This window comes from Lynx rufus, unplaced genomic scaffold, assembly GCF_022079265.1.
Source record: "Lynx rufus isolate CCGP_SWC_20201006 ecotype Redwood Valley unplaced genomic scaffold, mLynRuf1.p SCAF_1, whole genome shotgun sequence".
In the NCBI taxonomy this organism is placed as follows: domain Eukaryota; kingdom Metazoa; phylum Chordata; class Mammalia; order Carnivora; family Felidae; genus Lynx; species Lynx rufus.
Genome location: NW_025814823.1, coordinates 233,757,314 through 233,777,265, shown reverse-complemented (window position 1 = coordinate 233,777,265; position 19,952 = coordinate 233,757,314). Strand labels below are relative to the sequence as shown.

The following is a 19,952-nucleotide window of genomic DNA, read 5'->3' as shown; positions in this document are numbered from 1 at the left end:
CCTTTAGAGAGAGGCTCAGCCCTGCATGTAATTTGAGTAAATTTAGAATTCACTGTGATGAGAACTTCCTGATTAAACACAGTACGTTTCACAATTTAGTTCAGCTCTACTTTTCCATACAGCGAATATACATAAACATATTTTTCCTTACTATAAAAGTAACATTCTCGCTGTAAAAATTCTGGACACAAAAATGAGGAACTCAGGAACTCAGGAGCTCGTGTACCCCAGCGTGGGAAGGTATCATGCCTGCGACCCGTGCAGAGAAGTGGGGTGCTCGTTCACCCCACACGGTTTCCGAGTGCTCGGTGTGTGTTTGGTCCTGTGCCTGGCATCGTGAAGAAGGCTTGCAGTGTGTTAGTCCCACGATAGTTCAGGCAGGGCTCCTGAGCTGAGCCACTGGAAACCCGTGACCCCTCACGAGAGGAGGGACCTCGTCCTTCCTGTTGGGGGGTCCAGGGCACGAGGTGCTTGAGCCATGGGGTGACAAGTAGGAGTGTCTGTTAGCATCTCATTTAGCACTGGAAACAGAGGACTCGCTTACTTGCTTTGTCCCTAAAGAACCCTGGAGTGGTGACAGCTGTATGTGCCATTTAACAGGTGTATGTCCTTAAGAACCATCCATATGTATGTCATGGTCCGAATACGTGGAAACTGGAAGTCGTTACTAGCAAGTTTGGTCTTTTGTCCGAGAGTTTGGACTTGGCTCTTTGAGGCTTGGGATTCAGGATGTGATTGCTTGGCTTTCTTTGTTTCTGTTCTCCTCCTCTTTCTGCAGTGAGTCTGAGGTGACTCGGAGAGTCTGTGTGCAGGAGGCTTCTCGATGCTCTGGCCCTGCCTGTCTTTGCAGCCTTTGTCCTGCGCCCCCATTTCCCTGCGTGCTAGTGAACACGGCATGGCCCCGGGGAGCATGCTTTTGCCGGCCGCCTGTGCCTTTGCGGAACCGGAACCGCTGGCCGCTTCGCCCTCCTGACCGTCTCTTCCACGGGGCCAGCTGTCGGCCCAGGCTTGCGTTCTGGGACACCCTGGCTGCCGAAGCCCCTATCGGGGTAGTTGGCCTCCCGAGCACTCTCACGAGCTGGGAGCCCTTAGGGCAGAGCAGGGGTCGTGCCCGATGCCTCTTGTATAAAGGATTCACCGGTTAGCAGATGAGAGAAGTCTAGCTTGTGGTCATCGGCTAAGACAAGAACAGGTATTTTGTCTCGAGTTAAAATGAGGAGTTAACGAGACTCCTGATCGCTGTTACTCGAGTACACCAGACGTGACATCTGAGGTCGTACTTGGGACTGAATCACATTGGTTTGGGAAACAGGAAAGGTGACCGAAAGTAGAACGTGGGAGGGCACTTTCTTGAGCAGGCTGAATGAAAGCACATAGGTGCCGGCCAAGTTCTCTCTCCTGATCGCACACCCAGATGCGTGACCGGGCGCGTCCCCGGGTACGTACTGACGGAAGATTCGCGCAGCCTGGCCCCACGTGGTACTTTCAGCCTGCTTCCTCCTCTGGCCGCAGGCGATGCTGAGAGCCCTGGCGGAACACGCGGCCGGCCCAGACAGGCGCAGGCTGCACGAGCTGTGCAGCAGGCAGGGCGCCGCCGACTACGGCCGCTTCGTGCGGGACGCCCACACCGGGCTGCTGGACCTCCTGCTGGCTTTCCCATCCTGCCAGCCTCCGCTGGCGCTCCTGCTCGGTGAGTGCTCCTGGCCCTGCACCCCAGGGGGCCTCCCGTGAGTGCTCCCCGGCCCTGTGCCCCAGGGGCCCTCCCATCAGTGCTCCCCACCCCTGCGCCAAGGGCCCTCCCGTGAGTGCTCCTGGCCCTGCGCCCCAGGGGCCCTCCCGTGAATGCTCCTGGCCCTGCGCCCCAGGGGCCCTCCCATGAGTGTTCCTGGCCCTGCGCCAAGGGCCCTCCCGTGAGTGCTCCTGGCCCTGTGCCCCAGGGGCCCTCCCGTGAATGCTCCTGGCCCTGCGCCCCAGGGGCCCTCCCATCAGTGCTCCCCACCCCTGCGCCAAGGGCCCTCCCGTGAGTGCTCCCCGGCCCTGTGCCCCAGAGGCCCTCCCATCAGTGCTCCCCACCCCTGCGCCAAGGGCCCTCCCGTGAGTGCTCCTGGCCCTGCGCCCCAGGGGCCCTCCCATGAGTGCTCCTGGCCCTGCGCCCCAGGGGCCCTCCCATGGGTGCTCCCCACCCCTGCGTCAAGGGCCCTCCCGTGAGTGCTCCCGGCCCTGCGCCTCAGGGGCCCTCCCGTGAGTGCTTCCCGGCCCTGCACCCCAGGGGCCCTCCCGTGAGTGCTCCCCACCCCTGCATCCCAGGGGCCCTCCCGTGAGTGCTCCCCACCCCTGCGCCAAGGGCCCTCCCATGAGTGCTCCTGGCCCTGCACCCCAGGGTCCCTCCCGTGAGTGCTCCTGGCCCTGCGCCCCAGGGGCCCTCCCGTGAGTGCTCCCCTGCCCTGTGCCCCAGGGGCCCTCCCATCAGTGCTCCCCACCCCTGCGCCAAGGGCCCTCCCGTGAATGCTCCCGGCCCTGCGCCCCAGGGGCCCTCCCGTCTGTCTGGCAGGTGGCAGGTGGGAGCGCGTCTCTGGGAGGGAGCGAGCCTCTGTGTCGGGGTCTTCCTGGAAGTGGGAAGAACCCCGCTGCCACAATGTGTATTTCCTTACTTCGTCCTTCTGCCATCATCACAATCGTCTGAGCTTCCTTGCAGCCAGTGGTCATTCTCCTTCTTTGGATTGGCCTTCAGCGTCTTTTCTATTCATTCAGCTATGGTTTGGAAAGTTTTTTTGGTCAGATTTTACTGAAAAAGGAGTTTCCCGAAGGAAACCAGGTTTTTCAAAGCTGATAGGCATCAGGTGTACGTGACAGAGGTTAAGGAGGTGGGTGCTGTCTGTGCAGAACACAGAGGTGTCGCCGCTGGGCACGTCCAGTTCAGGGCGCTCCCAGGGCGGCAGGGGCCCCCGTGTCGTACCGGCACGTGCCGCCTCGTGCAGGGAGCCTCCGGGCTTGAGGCTTAGGTGAACTAGCCACAGAATGTCCAAATGTAGGATTACCTTGATTTTCATCCACACTGTCTCTTGGGGTCTTTGCTCCAACAGAAGAGAGAAGACCTCCCTGAGGAACTGTGTGTCAGGGAGGGACTTTCTGCAGCCTCTGTGGGGACCACAGATGTGTACCAGGGATGGTGACGGAGAAGTGTGCAGGAGTCTTAGACACGTAGTACTTTCCTGTGCTTGTGGTTTTGTCCTCTTCTAGCTGTTTTCCTGTGGTGATAACTAGTAAAACCTTTAGAATTGCATGATCTTTGGTTCCAGGAAAACGTATATCCTGCTTCTCACTGTTGGGCCACAAGGTGCCCCGTTGTCCCGCAGAATTAGCTGTGTGCTCCTCTATAAGTCAGATCCTGCTTTATTTCCCTTCTTCTTTTTTTAAGTTCATTTATTTTGAGGGTTTTGAGGGAGAGAGAATACACGTGCATGAGCGGCGAGCAGGGCAAGGGCAGAGAGAGAGAGAGAGAGAGAGAGAGAGAGAATCCCAAGCAGACTCCACACCCAGCGTGGAGCCCGATGAGGGGCACAGTTTTACGAACCGTGAGATCATGACCTGAGCGGAAATCAAGAGTCGGACGTTCAACTGACTGAGCCCCCCAGGTGCCTTTTTCCCTTTTTCTTAGTACTCCTTTTCCTTGTCCTCAAAATGGTGAAGTTTCTGAGCGAGGCAGCTCCTCCCACTTCCCCGTATTCAAAGGGATGCTCCTCCCCTTCCCAGTGGAGTCTGTGGAGGGAGAACGGGGGTTGGGAGAATAACCAGAACGTGTGTAGACAAACCGTAAGAACTCTTGTAAAGCTCCGCAGCATATGAGAATAGGTTTCTGTTCTTTTCACCGATTTGCTGTCTTTTAACTTCTGTATAGCATTTATCACACAGTTATGTAAAAAATGAGTAAAGGCATTGAGGCTTAAAAAATTAGATTATTGGGGCGCCTGGGTGGCTCAGTCGGTTGAGCGTCCGACTTCGGCTCAGGTCATGATCTCACAGCTCATGAGTTCGAGCCCCGTGTCGGGCTCTGTACTGACGGCTCAGAGCCCGGAGCCTGTTTCGGATTCTGTGTCTCCCTCTCTCTCTGCCCCTCCCCCGCTCATGCTCTATCTCTGTCTCTCTCTCAAAAATAAATAAACATTAAAAAATTATTTTCCAGCTTCTTTAAAGAAATTGAATGTATCTAAAGCTTATATTATGTTGAGCCCTTTTTAAGCCTTATTCTGTTATTTGTTAAATTTTAGAACAGGTCTTTCCCAGTTTTTACTAGAGAACTACTAAACGTGTAACATTGAACACAAAAAGTTTCAGAGTTTGTTAGTGGACAGTTAGGTATTCAAGTAGTGAATCTTTTTTTTTTTTTTTTTTATAAAATTTATTGTCAAATTGGTTTCCATACAACACCCAGTGCTCATCCCAACAGGTGCCCTCCTCAATACCCATCACCCACCCTCCCCTCCCTCCCACCCTCAAGTAGTGAATCTTTGACTTTTTTTTTAAGTTTATTTACTTTGAGAGAAAGGCAGAGTAGGGAAGGGGGTGTGTGGGTGTGGAGGAGAGAGAGAATGACAGAGAGAGGGAGAGAGAGAGAATCCCAAGCAGGCTCTGTGCTGCCAGTGCAGGGCCCAGCTCGCGCCTCAGACTCACAAACCATGAGCCATGACCTGAGCCCAAATCAAGAGTTGGTTGCTTAATCGACTGAGCCACCCAGCTGCCCCCGACTCTTTGACCGACTTTTAAAAGAGCACCAATGTATTTGGAAAGCACTGGGTTCTGGATAGCTTAAAGGTTTTACCACTACATTCCTATTTTTTTCTTACTATATAAATATAAGAAGGAAAAATATTTCAAGCCTCAGTATTTCCCATAATCCTTAACACCCTTAATCTTTTGGGGGTCATGATCTTATTTGAAATATGAAAACTCTGGACACTTCTCAGAAAACTGCACACACATAGCGAATTTAATGAGTTTCTTGATTCTGAAGCCCCTTCATGGATGCTTCTATTATCCTTTGGGTTAAGAAGCTAGCCTTAGAAAGACACACTGATTTCCAGTTAAAGGAATGCCACGTGTCTGGTTTTTAATGTGAAGAATTGGAAAAAGTATTCAGTCATAATTTGCTTAGTCACAGTGAATTTACACATGCTCTAAAATATGATTTAGAGTGGGAGAGAGCCAAAGCATAAGAGACTCTTAAAAACTGAGAACAAACTGAGGGCTGATGGGGGGTGGGAGGGAGGGGAGGGTAGGTGATGGGTATTGAGGAGGGCACCTTTTGGGATGAGCACTGGGTGTTGTATGGAAACCAATTTGACAATAAATTTCATATATTGAAAAATAAAAAAATAAAAAATAAAAAAAGTTATGATTTAAATGCAAACATGTTATTTTGGGTATTCGAAATAAAAAATAGGCATCAAACTCAGACTTGAATTTTGACAAACCCTTACATATAATTTTTTTTTCAGTAGCAGTGAATTCATTGCTTGTTTTCATTTTCTTTTTTCTAGAGCATCTTCCTAAGCTCCAGCCCAGACCATATTCGTGTGCAAGGTACTGATATTTACTAACACATAGCATGTCTCTCCCAAAATATTGTGAATCTCCGACTTCTAAATCCTTACTAGTTCCAAATTCACCCGGTGGAAGTTTAACCTGATTTGTGGAAGACAATAGCAGGGACACGATAGGGAATGAAGGAGACCCGTCTTTGGACTCTGGTCCTGCCGGAGCACAACCACATTTAGTCCCTGGGCTGCAACCACATTCCCCCACATGAGGCCACAGTTGCCCGGACCTCACCTGCTGCCTGGAGTGCTGGGCCAGGCCACCTTCGCTGGGTAGCAGAGGCCGCCAGTGAAGAGATGAAAGGTTGCAGAGATCTTACGGAGTCTCGAAGCAAACAGGGAATTGGAATCTCACGAGATGGGGGGCAGGAGGAGGGGAGCTTTTAAGGAGCAACAGATCGCTTTTCCCTGAGGAGTTAGAAGGCAGCTTAGAGCCCAGAAAGAAACCTCCCTGTGTCCAGTAAGAAAGGCTGAGTGTAGCCTGGATGATCGGTCCTGATACAAAGTTTAAAAGTAACCTGTGTGTCTCTGCAGCTCAAATCTGTCTCACCCGGGGAAGCTTCATTTCGTTTTCAACGTCGTGGAGTTTTTGTCTCCCACCACGATGGAGGTCCTGCGGAGGGGCGTGTGCACAGGCTGGCTGGCCATGGTGGTTGCGTCCATCCTTCGTCCAGACACGCAGGTGTCCCCTGCAGAAGGCGGGCCAGCCCCTGCTCCTGAGGTACCGGGAGTGTGCAGTGTGGGCGTTCTTAAAATGCTGTTTACCTGATTCGAAAAAACAACGTGGTCTTTCCTGGCATCGTCCGTTACTGTGCAGTTTATTCAAGGAAAAAATTTTTGCCATACTTGAATTTTAAAATCTCTTTCCTGGGAAGTCAGGAAAACATTACCTGCGTTCCATGTCTCTCTCAAATATTTAAAGTATGAATTTTGTAAAATACAGTCTTTTCTCCTTCCTTGTCCTGTTCGTAGAAAAGAAGGCCTTTCCTGCCAGTTGGCACAGGAAGAGTCTAGGACCATACTGAAGGCTGGTGTTGAGGTGTGCAGGCCAGAGCCTGTGTCCCAGATAAGTCCTTAACTTGGAGTCAGTCGACACTCAGAGATTAATTTTATAGCCTTTAGTTTTGGGGTACTAGAGGTTGTTTTTTTTTTTGTTTTTTTAATTTTTTTTAATGTTTATTTACTTTTGAGAGAGAGAGGGAGACAGAATCCAGACCAGGCTCCAGGCTCCACGCTTTCTGCACAGGGCCCGACGTGGGGCTCGAACCCATGAATTGTGAGATTGTGACCTGAGCTGGAGTCAGACGCCCACCTGACTGAGCCACCCAGGCACCCCTAGGGTACTAGAGTTTCATCCTATTTCTTCCCTTTTTGTCACAGATGTGGTATAGAATTCGAATTAGTGCTGTTAATGTGAAGGCATAATGTGGCAAAATGGCTTTTTAAACACACGGGAGAAAAATGTGACTCGATTTTGTGAACTGTGGACACTTTTACATCTGGACTTAGTGCCCATCCTTCGTGTTTTGATACAGCATGGGCAGAATCTCACTCAAGACTGTGGCGAAAGGAACAGTTTAAAGTCCCTGCTCGCCCACGAGGATGGTTGAAATTAAACAAAACATTTCAGGCTTTATCACGAAGTCGTCTTTCTCTGTGGTATTGAAAAAAAATGTACCTGTCATCTGTAGCCTTATCTTAGGACGGATGTGGTCGTTGTAAGTTATTGCAGTGGAAGAGTTCGTGCCCTGAGGGGGTAGTAAGGCTCGGTGTATACTTGAGAGGGCTTGTGGGAAACTGCTGCTTGAAGTTGCCCTTTACTGCGGTATTTTGCCAGGCTGCTGCCTGGACGGAGGCGTCTGAGAGAGAGACCCCGTCTCCTCCCCTGCGCCCTGTACTCCTGGGTTCACGCATCAACAAAATATTAACCTAACACACTGTTCTTCTTTTTGTTTTTTTTAATTAAAAATATTTTTTTAAATGTTTATTTTTGAAGGAGAGAGATAGGGCGTGAGCAGAGAGAAAGAGGGAGACACAGAATATGCAGCAGGCTCCAGGCTCTGAGCTGTCAGCACAGAGCCGGACGCGGGGCTCCAACTCATGAGCCGAGAGATCATGACCTGAGCCAAAGTCGGATCCTCAACTGACTAGGCCACCCAGGCACCCCGGTTTTGAAAAGAAATACTACAATACCGACAGGACCGTACTATGTCGTACGATCCTATGAAAAGAGATGATCTCCAGAAAGTTGAACATGTGTGCGCCACACATATCACAGCCACTCAGCACAGGTGCCTTTTACACATTCTTTCCTCCCTTCCACCCTTTTCTTGCTCCTTTCTCCGCTTTAACAGATCTTTTATTGTAGGCTCCTCAGTGTTGAGGCATTAGAAGTACCGGGAAAAGGATACGATTTCAACTGTGCTGCTTAGCACACGTTTTATTAGGAAGTGTAGAGACTGTTAAGGGTCACGTGACCCACCCCACACCCTCCCCGCGCCGGTAGATGGGACAACTGTGACAGACGCCCCCTGTCCCTGGGAGGCGTGGACCGCCCCTCCCGACGGTGTGTGGCCAGATCACGCCATGAGGCGCGAGCGGACAGGATGCGTGCCTGGCTCGGCGGGAGCTCCCTGCCAGTGCGGCTGTGATAGGAGGATGGGACGCCACGGGTCAGGGACGCTGCTGGGGCTTGGAAGTGGGTGAAGTTGGTCTGTGGTGCAGAGAGCTATAGCCAACCCGTAGCCTTACAGGAGAGCCAGGAAGACGTGTGGAGGTGTTGTGAGCCGTGTGGGGTCTGCTGCAGCGAGAGTGGACCGATGCTGGTTGCCTTGCAGTCCCTGTCACCAACACACTCCTGTCATACCCGGTGTATCCTGTTTTGTTTTGCCTCACGGGTCTTATTACCAGTCATTTTACGGACAAATGTCTGATTATCGTCTCTTGTTCCGAAAATGTAAGTCCTCGGAGACAGGGATCTTGTTTTGTTCATTTCTGTATCCATAGTGCTTGTCCTATTGAGTACCGGCAGGGAGATTCATACGTGAATGAGTCAAGGCCAAGGTAACGTTAATGACTAGAATGAGAGCACGCATTCACTCACAGCTCTGCTGGTTCTTTGTTTAAAAAGTACGGTGTTCATCCCGTTGATGAACCTCGTATGATTTTCCTTCCACCGAAGGAGAAAACGTCTATAATTACACATGGATGTGTAGAGCAGTTTCCCATTACCCGGTATAACTTCTGCGCAGAGCAAAGTGAGACTGGAACTGAAATATATTTAGAAGTTGATTCCTTGTAAGTATTTCTGGCACAGAGTTTAGAAGAACCATCTTTTGCAATTTTAACAAAAAGGTTGTATTTATCTGCGTATTCGGCTTATTTATTCTTCCCCTTTTGCAGACAGATAACATTGACCCCAGATTAACAAATACAGCACAATTCTCTAGCATCTTTGGAGCAACCCTCTGCTTTTTCCTTCAGTTGCCTAATTTGCACTGGAAACTTTCACTCCATCTTGTTAATCTTCGTTGCCCCTTCGTGTGCGAACACAGAGAATCCTGTCTTAAGGTTTTCGTGCATTTCTCCATGATATATATAATGGGTTGGCTACTAGAAAGCAGATCTTATCCACGGGCCCAGGACGAGAATGTGATTGTATCTGTTCAGTGTTCTACCTTCAAAATATACCTGTCATTTTTAAAGCACCTTTGATTTCGACGGAAAGTAAAACTTTGCAAGACAGGCTTGTGTTTTTCTCTTTGGTGGTGGAAATGTTCACGGTTTCAGTAAGATCTGATGCTGCTGTTTAATTTCTCTAGCAAAGATCATCTTGCTTACGTACCTTTGTCTAGGTTTTCTTTCGGACTCACGAGCATTGGTTTAATATTCCAGATCTCCATCTCTCCTCGAACGACCGGTTTTTTCCACTTACCGAGTGACCCCGCCGCCCCCGTCATAATGGTGGGTCCGGGAACTGGCATAGCGCCCTTCATTGGTTTCCTGCAACACAGGTGTGTGCTTTCTTTGACTAGTGAGAAAATGTATCCCTTGTGATACTGGCTAGAAATACAACAGAGCACCTTTTTTGTTTCCGCACTGACTTTTTTGGATATTGGACTTGGGTTGTAAAATTTTTTTTTTTTTAAATTATTATCAAATGTGTGATCGCATAGCGTAATTTGTCACCATGGGAAAAGTAAATCTGCTGTCTCCCAGAGGTTTCGTTTTGTGTTAGAAGCTCCCTTTTTACGGCAGCACTTTATTTTTCTTTTTTTTCCCCCAGCTGCACATAGTTTATAACGTGTAGTTGGGGACAGATTTCAGGCACCACTTTCTGTTGTGATGATGTGCACACTGTCCCATGTGTCCCTTAACTAGATAATACTGCTACTGACGGAGATTCGCTTACACCAAAGGTTCAAAGTTAAACCCAAACGTCAGTAATTTTCAGCAGATTGATCTGAATAGATGTGTCTTCGTATCCGTATAGAACTATTTGATGTAAAACAAGTTGTCCTTCTCTCCCTGTCTGTGAAATCATGAACAATTCTTTTTTTTTTTTTTAATTTTTTTTTCAACGTTTATTTATTTTTGGGACAGAGAGAGACAGAGCATGAACGGGCGAGGGGCAGAGAGAGAGGGAGACACAGAATCGGAAACAGGCTCCAGGCTCTGAGCAGTCAGCACAGAGCCCGACGCGGGGCTCGAACTCACGGACCGCGAGATCGTGACCTGGCTGAAGTCGGACGCTTAACCGACTGCGCCACCCAGGCGCCCCTCATGAACAATTCTTTTTGTGTGCTGGTCTCCACATAGCGGTGTACTATCCTGTGGATAGAGTCTTTTTGTTGTTTTTACTTTGTTTTCGGTTTTTCCTCAAGGAAGCAGAGAGGAAGGGCAGACGTGGCCAGCTCGTCTCATCGCTGTGTCATTTCTGAAACAGTTCTCAGCAGATTGTTCTCCTGCTTAAAGCCCGGGGCCACGTTTCCATTCCATTAATTGAGAGTTAATGTTATTCAGAGTCGCTATCAATATTGAATGTAGAAGTCAGCGTAGGTGTCACACTGTGATGTTCTGGGTCATCCTCCTAGATCCCCACGAAATGCTCGTAGGTGCCTGCAGCCCACAGGTAATGCCTGTTGTAGCGGCTGCTGGAGGGACCTGGGAACATGGCACAGTGGTCACTCAGTGACTGCAAACCCTGCCTCGGTTTCTTGGGGGTATTTCCTGACCTAATAGCTTGGTTTTACATATGTATGTATATATATATATATATATATATATATATATTTTAATGCTTGTTTATTTTTGAGGGACAAAATGTGAATGGGGGAGGGGCAGAGAGAGAGGGAGACACAGAATCCAAAACAGGCTCCGGGCTCTGAGCTGTCAGCACAGAGCCCGATGCGGGGCTCGAATCCATGAACCGTGAGATCATGACCTGAGCCGAAGTCGGACGCTTAACCGGCTGAGCTGCCCAGGCAGCCCAGTTTTACATATTCTTTATGTCCAACATCTCCACTTTCTTTCTCACGTAGAGAGAAACTCCAAGAACAACATCCAGAGGGACACTTCGGAGCGATGTGGTTGTTTTTTGGCTGCCGACATAAGGAAAGGGATTATTTATTCAGGTACGACACAATTCTAGTATTCTGATTCCAGGCTTTCTCAGCTTGAAAGGATGAACTTTCAAGTAACTCATATACCGTATTTCAGAGAAGAGCTCCGACACTTCTATAAGCGTGGGATCCTAACTCACTTGAAGGTTTCCTTCTCGAGAGATGCTCCTGTCGGGGAGGAGGAAGCCCCAGTGAAGTATGTGCAAGACAACATGTGGCTTCACAGCAAGCAGGTGGCCAGGGTCCTTCTTCAGGAGAGCGGCTACATTTACGTGTGTGGGTGAGTGGCCGTCAGGCTCAGGGGCCGGGTCGGCGAAGACAGTTGATGATACTTATTAAGTGAACCAGGGACTGTTAACCTAGGTGGGTAGGGATGACTGATTTGATTCCTAAGTACAGGAATAGGAATACAAGTTCTAAAATGATTTTAACATACATTTAGCAGCCAAGATGTTGTCATTATCCGAGAAATAGAAGTGAAAATTAATCCTTGCTTTTCAGAATGCCGTGTGCCGTATTGAATACATGTTTTAGCCTCTAGAAGTTCTTTTTGGTATTAAGACGTTAATCATTGAACTTGCAGTCTCAGGACTGATTTTGTTGTATCCAAGAATATGTGATGTGTGCAGCTGACCTAACTAAGGAAAACTCTGGTTTTTTACTCTGAGAATGTGAATCTCAAGATCCTTTTTTTCAAGGCATAATTTATGTCAAAGTTGACCTAAGCCAGGAATTTTCTTTGTTAAGTTTTATTTACTTTTTGAAGCAAGATCTATTATAGAAATCCCAAAATTGCCATAAAAAATAAAAATTTGGGGAACTTATCTTCTTGTCAGTGGAATTAAAAAAAACTGCTAAATAGAAAGGACTTTTGAAGTGAGAAGTAGTTGTTTTTAATTCTAACACATCCCTGGCATTTATTTACTTATTTTTAAGTTTTTATTTATTTTTGAGAGAGAAAGACAGGGTGTGAGCCAGGGAGGCGCAGAGAGAGAGGGAGACACAGAATCCGAAGCAGGCTCCAGGCTCTGAGCTGTCAGCACAGAGCCCGACGCAAGGCTCGAACCCACAAGACATGAGATCATGACCTGAGCCGAAGTTGGATGCTTAACCGACTGAGCCGCCCAGGTGCCCCCACATCCCTGGTGTTTAAAACATGTTGTAAATCACCAAGTCAGGTTTTTTTGTTTGTTTGTTTTGTTTTGTTTTTAAACTGTGATACCGAAGAAGAAATACTGGTACGGTGATCTGGAATAGATATAATTGAAACAGGTTTTATAAAACAGAGCTTTTTCTATTGACTTCTCATGACCTGTTGTGATAACGTCTGTTCTGTCTTATTGTTAAAAAAATTGGTTTTGACCGCTGAGTTGATTTTGTGACCTATTAATGGATTTTTGACTCTCTGCTTTTGGTTGATAAAGGCAGAGATTCTGGACATGATGTTGGTTTACATTTTCATTTAGCTTTTAGAGAAGTATTTGACCTTCACTTTGGAGAGTGTAGAGCTGTCAATGATGAGGAATAGGCTGGAGTTTTAGATGCAGCTCGAACTACTAGAGGCAAAGTCAGTTGCACAAGTCTAAGGATAACTGATAATTGAGAACTTGGGGGATATCTTACATGTCCAGAGTCTTAAAATGTTAACTCAGGAATAGTTCTTTACTCATTACTGGTGCCTCACTTTCCCATCTGTGCAGTGGAGTTGATAATGTGCATCATGGTGGTCTGTGGTCGGGGCTCAGGACGAGACCCCGTGGTGCCCTCATGCGGACCAACCCCTCAGCAGGAGTGATCTTGTCCCTCAGCCCAGGGACCACTGTCCCAAGCCGGGAGCCTTGTGCTGCTGACAGTCAAGAGGACAGTGGAGACCAGGAGGTGTGGCAGCTGGCAGCCACAGGCGCCATGGGGAAGGGCTGTGGGGATGAAAACTCCGGTGCAGTGGTGGAGGGGAGAGCACGACCAAGTCGAGGTGGCCCCTGGAGACGCCTTTCTCAAGAAGTGTTACCGCAAGGGCAGGACAGGTTCTGTTCCCGACATCTTGGAGTCCTGCCTGACACTTTGTTTTTTTTTAACTTGTTTGTTTTTAAGAGCGCATGTGTGCAGGTGCGTGAGCGAGTGGGGGAGGGCAGATAGGGAGGGAGGGAGAGAGAAAGAGAATCCCAAGTAGCACCCATGCCGTCAGCGCAGAACCCAACATGAGGCTCGATCCCGCGAGCTGCAACATCATGACCTGAGCCAAAATCAAGACTCAGACGCTTAACTGACTGAGCCACCCAGGTGCCACCAGCGTCCTGTCTGGCACGGTTCAGATGTGGAGTGATAAGTGCAGCCCATTCCCGGCCCCCAAACAGCTTACTCCCTGCTGGGAAAGCCACATCAGCAGGTGGTTGGAGGGGACTGCAGGGGCACAGGAGGGTCACCTCACCCTGTCCTATAAGTGAATAGGCTAAAACACGTCGAAGCACTTAGAGCCAGGCCCACAGTTAATGTGTCTGTTAATATTGTGTGTGTGTGTGTGTGTGTGTGTGTGTGTGTGTGTGTGTGTGTGCGTGCGCACGCGCGTGCGTGTGCACAGGCATGTGCATGTCCATATGAAGGCTTGTAGGTGGAAACCTGGTTGCCCTTGGGAATGCAAGTTCCTCTGTGTGCCCGGGGAATGAAGTGGGGGGATGAGGGCCATGAGCAGAGCTAGGTTTATGGGGTCCTGAGACCTTGGACTTGGCTGCTCCTGGAGCAGGGGCGCCTTTGAGGGTTTCCAGCTGGCAGTGATCAGCTCTGAGGTTTGGATGGGTCACTGGTGAAGGCCTGACAGCTGACAGGCTGGGGCACCTGTTGGGTCGCTTCCCAGAGAGACAGAGGGAGGACCAGGGTGGGTGACAGTGGAGTCCGTGGGATTAGATTTGTGAATTACGGAGGCTTCGGTGAAAGTTCTTGTTTCCTAAACACTGACGCTATTATTCCTTTTTCTAGAGATGCAAAGAATATGGCCAAAGATGTCAATGATACCCTTGTGGAGATAATAAGCAAAGAGACTGGAGTTGAGAAACTAGAGGCAATGAAAACATTGGCTACTTTAAAAGAAGAAAAACGGTACCTTCAAGATATTTGGTCATAAAATCAAAAGAAAAGAAAAGAGTGGTGCTTTTTTGGCTGAAAGCACTAAAAGACAATTTTACTGAAACTGAGACTTTGAATTTTTAAAACTAAATTAAAAAAGGTTTCTTGGAGGAGGTAGGGCGGGAGTGGATCACTTCCCCTTACAGCAGACTTCCGGTTTGGTTTTCCGTAAATGCCCCTGCCGCTCAACACACCGCGCTTCAGCCCCTACACTGGCACCTCCCGGGCCGGCCACTGCGTCCTGGGGAACGTCACAGGTCCCTCCGTCCGTTCACAGGGCGTCTGTCTGTACGCGACGAGGCTTCCCAGGACAGGGCGTGGGCCCTAGAGCCGAGCGGGTGATAGTTAAAGCTCGTGAACTTAATGTGGCAGTTTTTATAAACAAGGTGAAAATAATTTATTCTTACGTGAACTCTACCGTAAAGAATATTCATGTATTAAAATGAACCGTGTGTGGTGTGTGATTACTTGTGGACACAGTCCCTGACGTCCGACGTTTTGACCTTACGGTGGGTGAGAGCAGCTCGCATCCGGTAGAAAGTGGACTTGACATTTCGAGTTTTGCTCTTTCCCCGGGTCGGGGACAAGTGATGTCTCGCTCTCCGGTTTGCGGGACGTGGCGGAGTCCCCAGGCCCGGCCGCCGTCTGTACCCGCGCAAATGTTTTGTCTCTTTCGGTGCAGCGCTCCGTAAATCGAGGTGGTCGGCACTAAGCTGCACCTTCAGGGCTCACGTCCGTCCGGGCGCGTGTGTGAGGTAGGCCAGGCTGAGCGGTGACGTTTGGTAGCTTGGGCGGATTAAATGCTTTTCGACTTAGGAGGTTTTCAACTTAGAATGGATTTGTTGGGCTGTAACCTCACTGTAAGTTAAGGAAGATCTGTATAACCTTATCAAATGATTATTTATTGCCAAGACTATATTTCTGATAAAAAAAATACTAAGATAATGCTTACAGAGATTTTTTTTAAATGACTTTAAAAATGTGACCTATATTTTAAAATTCTATTTTATATGACTTACCACAATTGCTTCTTAATATCATAGTTCCAGAATTTAGGGAAATTTGCATAGTTTACAGCTGTGAGCAAGTACATATTTTAGTAAAACTACACCTCCATCCCCTTCCCCCCCCCCCCCCCGGTTCGTCTCCTCTGCTCCTTTTGGCATATTTTTTAGTTTTTCTACATTATTTTAACCCCATGCTATCACTCAAATTGTGTCCTAGGCTTAAAATACCTACTTAAATTAGTGTCCTTGTGTTCTAAAAATACCTGCTGTGGTCTGATATTTATATCCCCCCACCCCCATTCATGTGTTCCCCTGTTAACTTCCATTGTGATGATAGTAGGAGGTGGGGCCTCTAGGAGGCACTTGGGTCACGAGGGTGGAGCCCTCAGGAATGGGATCAGTACCCTGACACAGAGGCCCCCCAGAGCCCCCCCCTGGCTCCTGCCTGGGGAGGGGGGACACGAAGCCCGCAGTCTGTGGCCAGAAGAGGGCTCTCTCCAGAGTCGGGCCCCACCGGCACCCTCCTCGTGGATGTCTAGCCTCCGGAACCGTGAGAAATAATGGTTTCTAAGGCACCCGCCGTCTGGTGTGCTGTTCCAGCCGCTCAAGAGCCTACGACAGCTCCCAGTGACAAATTCTTGTAAAATTTGTCAGTACAGAAAAAAAACGTAGAAGGGTATGATTAATTTTTCTAGGCTCTGGTGTTCACTGGTTTTTTATTCGAGAGATTGGCATTTATAAAACAAATCTACCTGCCACAGGTTCCTGGTCATTTTGAAAAATAAATAATGTTAAGATTTGATAAAGCTTTATGCCTGTTTGTTATATTATTCTCTAGTCTTATTTCATATATTTTATAGCAAATCTATTTAATCTATTATTTTATAGATTTAGAATTATATATAACAAATTTATATTTAAACAAATCTAAAAAAACAGCCTATCAAACAAATCCAGTTACAGACTTAATGATAAGCACGTGCTTGTATATATCAGCCAAAAAGGACTTAAGACGAGAACGTTGAAAAGGGCAAAGCACCACGTTCTTTACTTTTGAAAACTGTAACAAGAGGTAACAAGAGCTCGTGTTCCCCTGCCAATATTGTCTATACCGTGACCCACAACTGCCCTGTAAAGAGAAAGCAACAGGCCACCCCGGTGGCGCTGGAGCCCATCCTGAGCCGTCTTGTCTGCATACGGCCTCCAGGTTAGTCCTGTTAGGCGCTGCTGGGTGTCAGGTGTTAGAGCCGGTCGGTCAGCTCCCTCGCAGCCTCTCCAGTGAGTGATGGTGAAGATAGGTGTCAGCTCAGATCCTGTACCGTGTTTATTAAAAGCGCGTTCGCGATCCGACACACGACAGCTCCTGCAGCCTGTTACGTCAGCTTCGTGGGGTTCCAGGTCTCTCTCTAGATGGTCCACGGTGTCTTCCAGGAAAAGTTTCGAGGCGGTTTTGATGTGCCAGGGGCACGATTTTGTTCCTCCTGACGCCGTGAGCTGCCCTCCAACCCAGTGGGGACACGGGGCTATTTTAGGGCTAAGTCTCAGGCACTACCCAAGGGCCTTGCTAGATAGTCTGAACTTTGCGGGTGGCGACTCCCTCTGAATTACTCTGTCCAGATTCCGTCCTATCTGGAGCACCACTGGTGTTACCAGTAAGAGATGCTTCCTAACCTCAGTTGTTCTGACGAGCCGCTCTCAGACCCATTACTTTCAGTAACAACGCTGATGAGTGAAAGCCAGAACTTGGGGTAGCTCTCTGCAATGGGGGTTTCTCACTAGAAAGCCGACTGGGCCCAGGAGGTTCTTCCCTCTGTGTAGCACATCTGTATGTCTGTCCTGATGGATTCTAAACTGAATCAGATTGAGAAAAAAACCATGAGACTTTGAGCTTGATAATTAGAAAACTGGGTGTATGTGCCACATCCGGCAAACTGGGACCCTCCTTGCTTTGAAATACACCTGAAACTTAAAATCGATTATGAACGAGGCCAGAAGAGAAAACAGGTTGCATAACATAAGGCATTGTTCTCTGACCCTTAGGGGGTTAAAAATGAACTATAAAAAGTAACCCACTGAGAACATCGTAATTTTAAACACCTGCAAATGATCCATAGCATAGGAGGAAATAAAAACGGATTACGGAGTATCTGGGGCGGATTTCTTTCGAAGGACTAAATGTACCCGTGGGGTACAACCAGAACGGTACCCAGAGGGGAATTTCATCCACTTCACAGATACTTGAAAGTATACTTTTTCAGGTACTGCTCAAAGTACTGTGGCTACAGCAGTGAACACAACAGATGAAATGCCTCTGTTCCCAGGAAGCTTGCGTTCTTACGTTGAGGAGAGACAGCAACGAATAAATAGACGTACCGGTTGTACGTGTCTGAGAAGGAGGTGGAGGCTACGGAGAGAGTGGTCTGGAGGAGATCTCGTGTACCGGCAAGTAGAACCTCACTGGGAAGGGAAAGACTTGAGAGAGACAGGGAGCCAGCCATTGTGGATTTCCTCAGGCCGAGGGGACAGGACAAGGGCCCTGATGTAGGCCAGTGTCGCAAATGTGAGGAACAGAAGAGACAAGGGGAGGTCTGACTGTGCATGCCTTGAGACTGTTGGAGATGATGGCGTTTCCTCTGAGTGTCTAGAAAGCCACTTGGCTGGAGGAGTGACCTGATCTCGCTCCGCTCCTGAGAGCTTCCTCTGGTTGAGACTGAATTGAAGGGGTCCCAGGTTGGAACAGCGAAATCTCATAGAGAGCTGACATGATAGAAAGGGTCACGAGAGTCAGAGATCTTAACCAGTATCTGCCTTTACTAACGTCAGGTGCGCAGGGAATTTGAGGACGTGGGGGAGGTGCAGAGAAATCTAGGCCCATCTCCCCTGTTCCTCCATGGTACCGTAGGCCCTGGCTGAGATTCAGCACATGCGTGTGTTACATAAGGGGGCATCACTTACACAAGAGGGCTGTTTAGATGATGGAATGTCTTCGCATGACCAAAATTACACAGCGAATGTAACATTTTCTGGAAAGCCAAGCCTTGTAAAGCTTACATCCTCGCTTTATTTCTAATGAGCATGCTGGACCAACCAAGGATTCAGTAATTACGTTAAATGTACTAAACAAGTAAAAATATTTTTTTTCCTTTTTAAAAAATGTTTATTTATCTAGACAGGGAGGGAGGAAGGGACGGGGGGGGGGGGGGTGGGGAGACCAAACAAGCTCTAGGCTCAGTGCAGAGCCCAACACGGGGCTCGATCCCACAACCATGACATCATGACCTGAGCTGAAATCAACAGTTGGGACGCTCAACTGGCTGAGACACCCAGGTGCCCAATAAATAAAAGAATATTAAGCAAACCCATGCAGATGCTGTTTAGAAGAGACACGCTGTCTGAAAGCTTGGAAAAGGACGTTCTGTGCAAACAAAGCAGATGCAATGAAATCAACATAAAAAGAAAAGTTCAAGAAACGCTAGTGGAGATATGTTCATGGTGATTAGAATGAATAAGGAGGACTTGAAAATCCTAAGTACATATGCACCTAATAACAAACCTCCAAAATATATACACTTGTCAGAAAAGCTAAAAGGAGGAAAGGCCAAATCTAAAATCTGAGTTGGGCGGGCGCCCGAGTGGCTCACTTGCTCAAGCGGCTGCCTTCGGACCAGGTCATGTTCTCACAATTCATGGGTTCGAGCCCCACATTGGGCTCTCTGCTGTCCGTACGGAGCCTGCTTCAGATCCCCTGTCCCCTCCTCTCTCTGCCCCTCCCCTACTTGTTCTAGCTCTCAAAAATAAATAAAATTAAAAACGGCAGCAAAGGGAAGTAAAAACTGAATAGTAACTTCAAAAAAAAAATCAACATCTGAGTTGGGAAATATAACACCACACTTAGTAGTGGAGAGAATGAGCAGACAAAAAGACAAAACAGTTAACATTTAGAAGATTTTAAGCAACAAAACCAATGGGCCTCGTTGACCTATATAACACCAATACCTTCTAAACAGGGGTTCTTTTCTAGTTTATACTGAATATCGGCCAGAATAGACCAACTTTCAAAAAGACGAAGACTATACAACAGGTTTTCTAAGAATTATCCAAAAGTCAAGAACTAAAATGAAACTAGAAAAAAAACCCAAATATTTGAAAAATAAGCAATACACAAAATGACCCACAAGTCAAAGAAAAATCACAAAGGGAATCAGAAAACATTTTGGTGAAAAAATGGACATACCTAAATTTGTAGTATATGACTCAATCAGTGCTCTGGGTCTAAATCTGTGGGTCTAAATTGTTACATTATGAAATTAAAAAAGCTTAAAAGTCCATGATGTAAGCTCAAATACTGGTAAGTTAGAAAATGACCAGTAAATTAAACTCCAAGAATATAAAAGAATCTATCAAGATGAGAGAAGAATGGGATTAAATAGAAAAAAATACATACAATAGAAAACCAGAAAGCCAAAGTTAATTGTTCAAGATTTTCTCAGCTTTATTAAGGTATAATTAACAAATAAAATTGTATGTATTGAAAATATAGGGGCCCCTGGGTGGCTTGGTTGAGCGTGTGGCTCTTGATTTCAGTTTAGGATCCTCTCCCTCCCTCTCTC

The 19,952-nt window shown here is 47.8% G+C and overlaps 1 protein-coding gene across 1 annotated transcript in view; it reads left to right on the top strand.

Annotated features, from left to right (window-relative positions):
• The window catches only part of MTRR (5-methyltetrahydrofolate-homocysteine methyltransferase reductase), a 33,385-nt gene extending 17,237 nt beyond the window's left edge, over window positions 1-16,148 (top strand). The window contains exons 10-16 of the mRNA XM_047094144.1: window positions 1,513-1,690; window positions 5,538-5,580; window positions 6,129-6,315; window positions 9,489-9,607; window positions 11,135-11,227; window positions 11,313-11,495; window positions 14,189-16,148. Of these exons, the coding sequence (XP_046950100.1) occupies window positions 1,513-1,690; window positions 5,538-5,580; window positions 6,129-6,315; window positions 9,489-9,607; window positions 11,135-11,227; window positions 11,313-11,495; window positions 14,189-14,333 (948 nt within the window). The 3' untranslated portion in view covers window positions 14,334-16,148. The remainder of the gene's footprint in view (window positions 1-1,512; window positions 1,691-5,537; window positions 5,581-6,128; window positions 6,316-9,488; window positions 9,608-11,134; window positions 11,228-11,312; window positions 11,496-14,188) is intronic.
• Window positions 16,149-19,952: the final 3,804 nt, after the last annotated feature.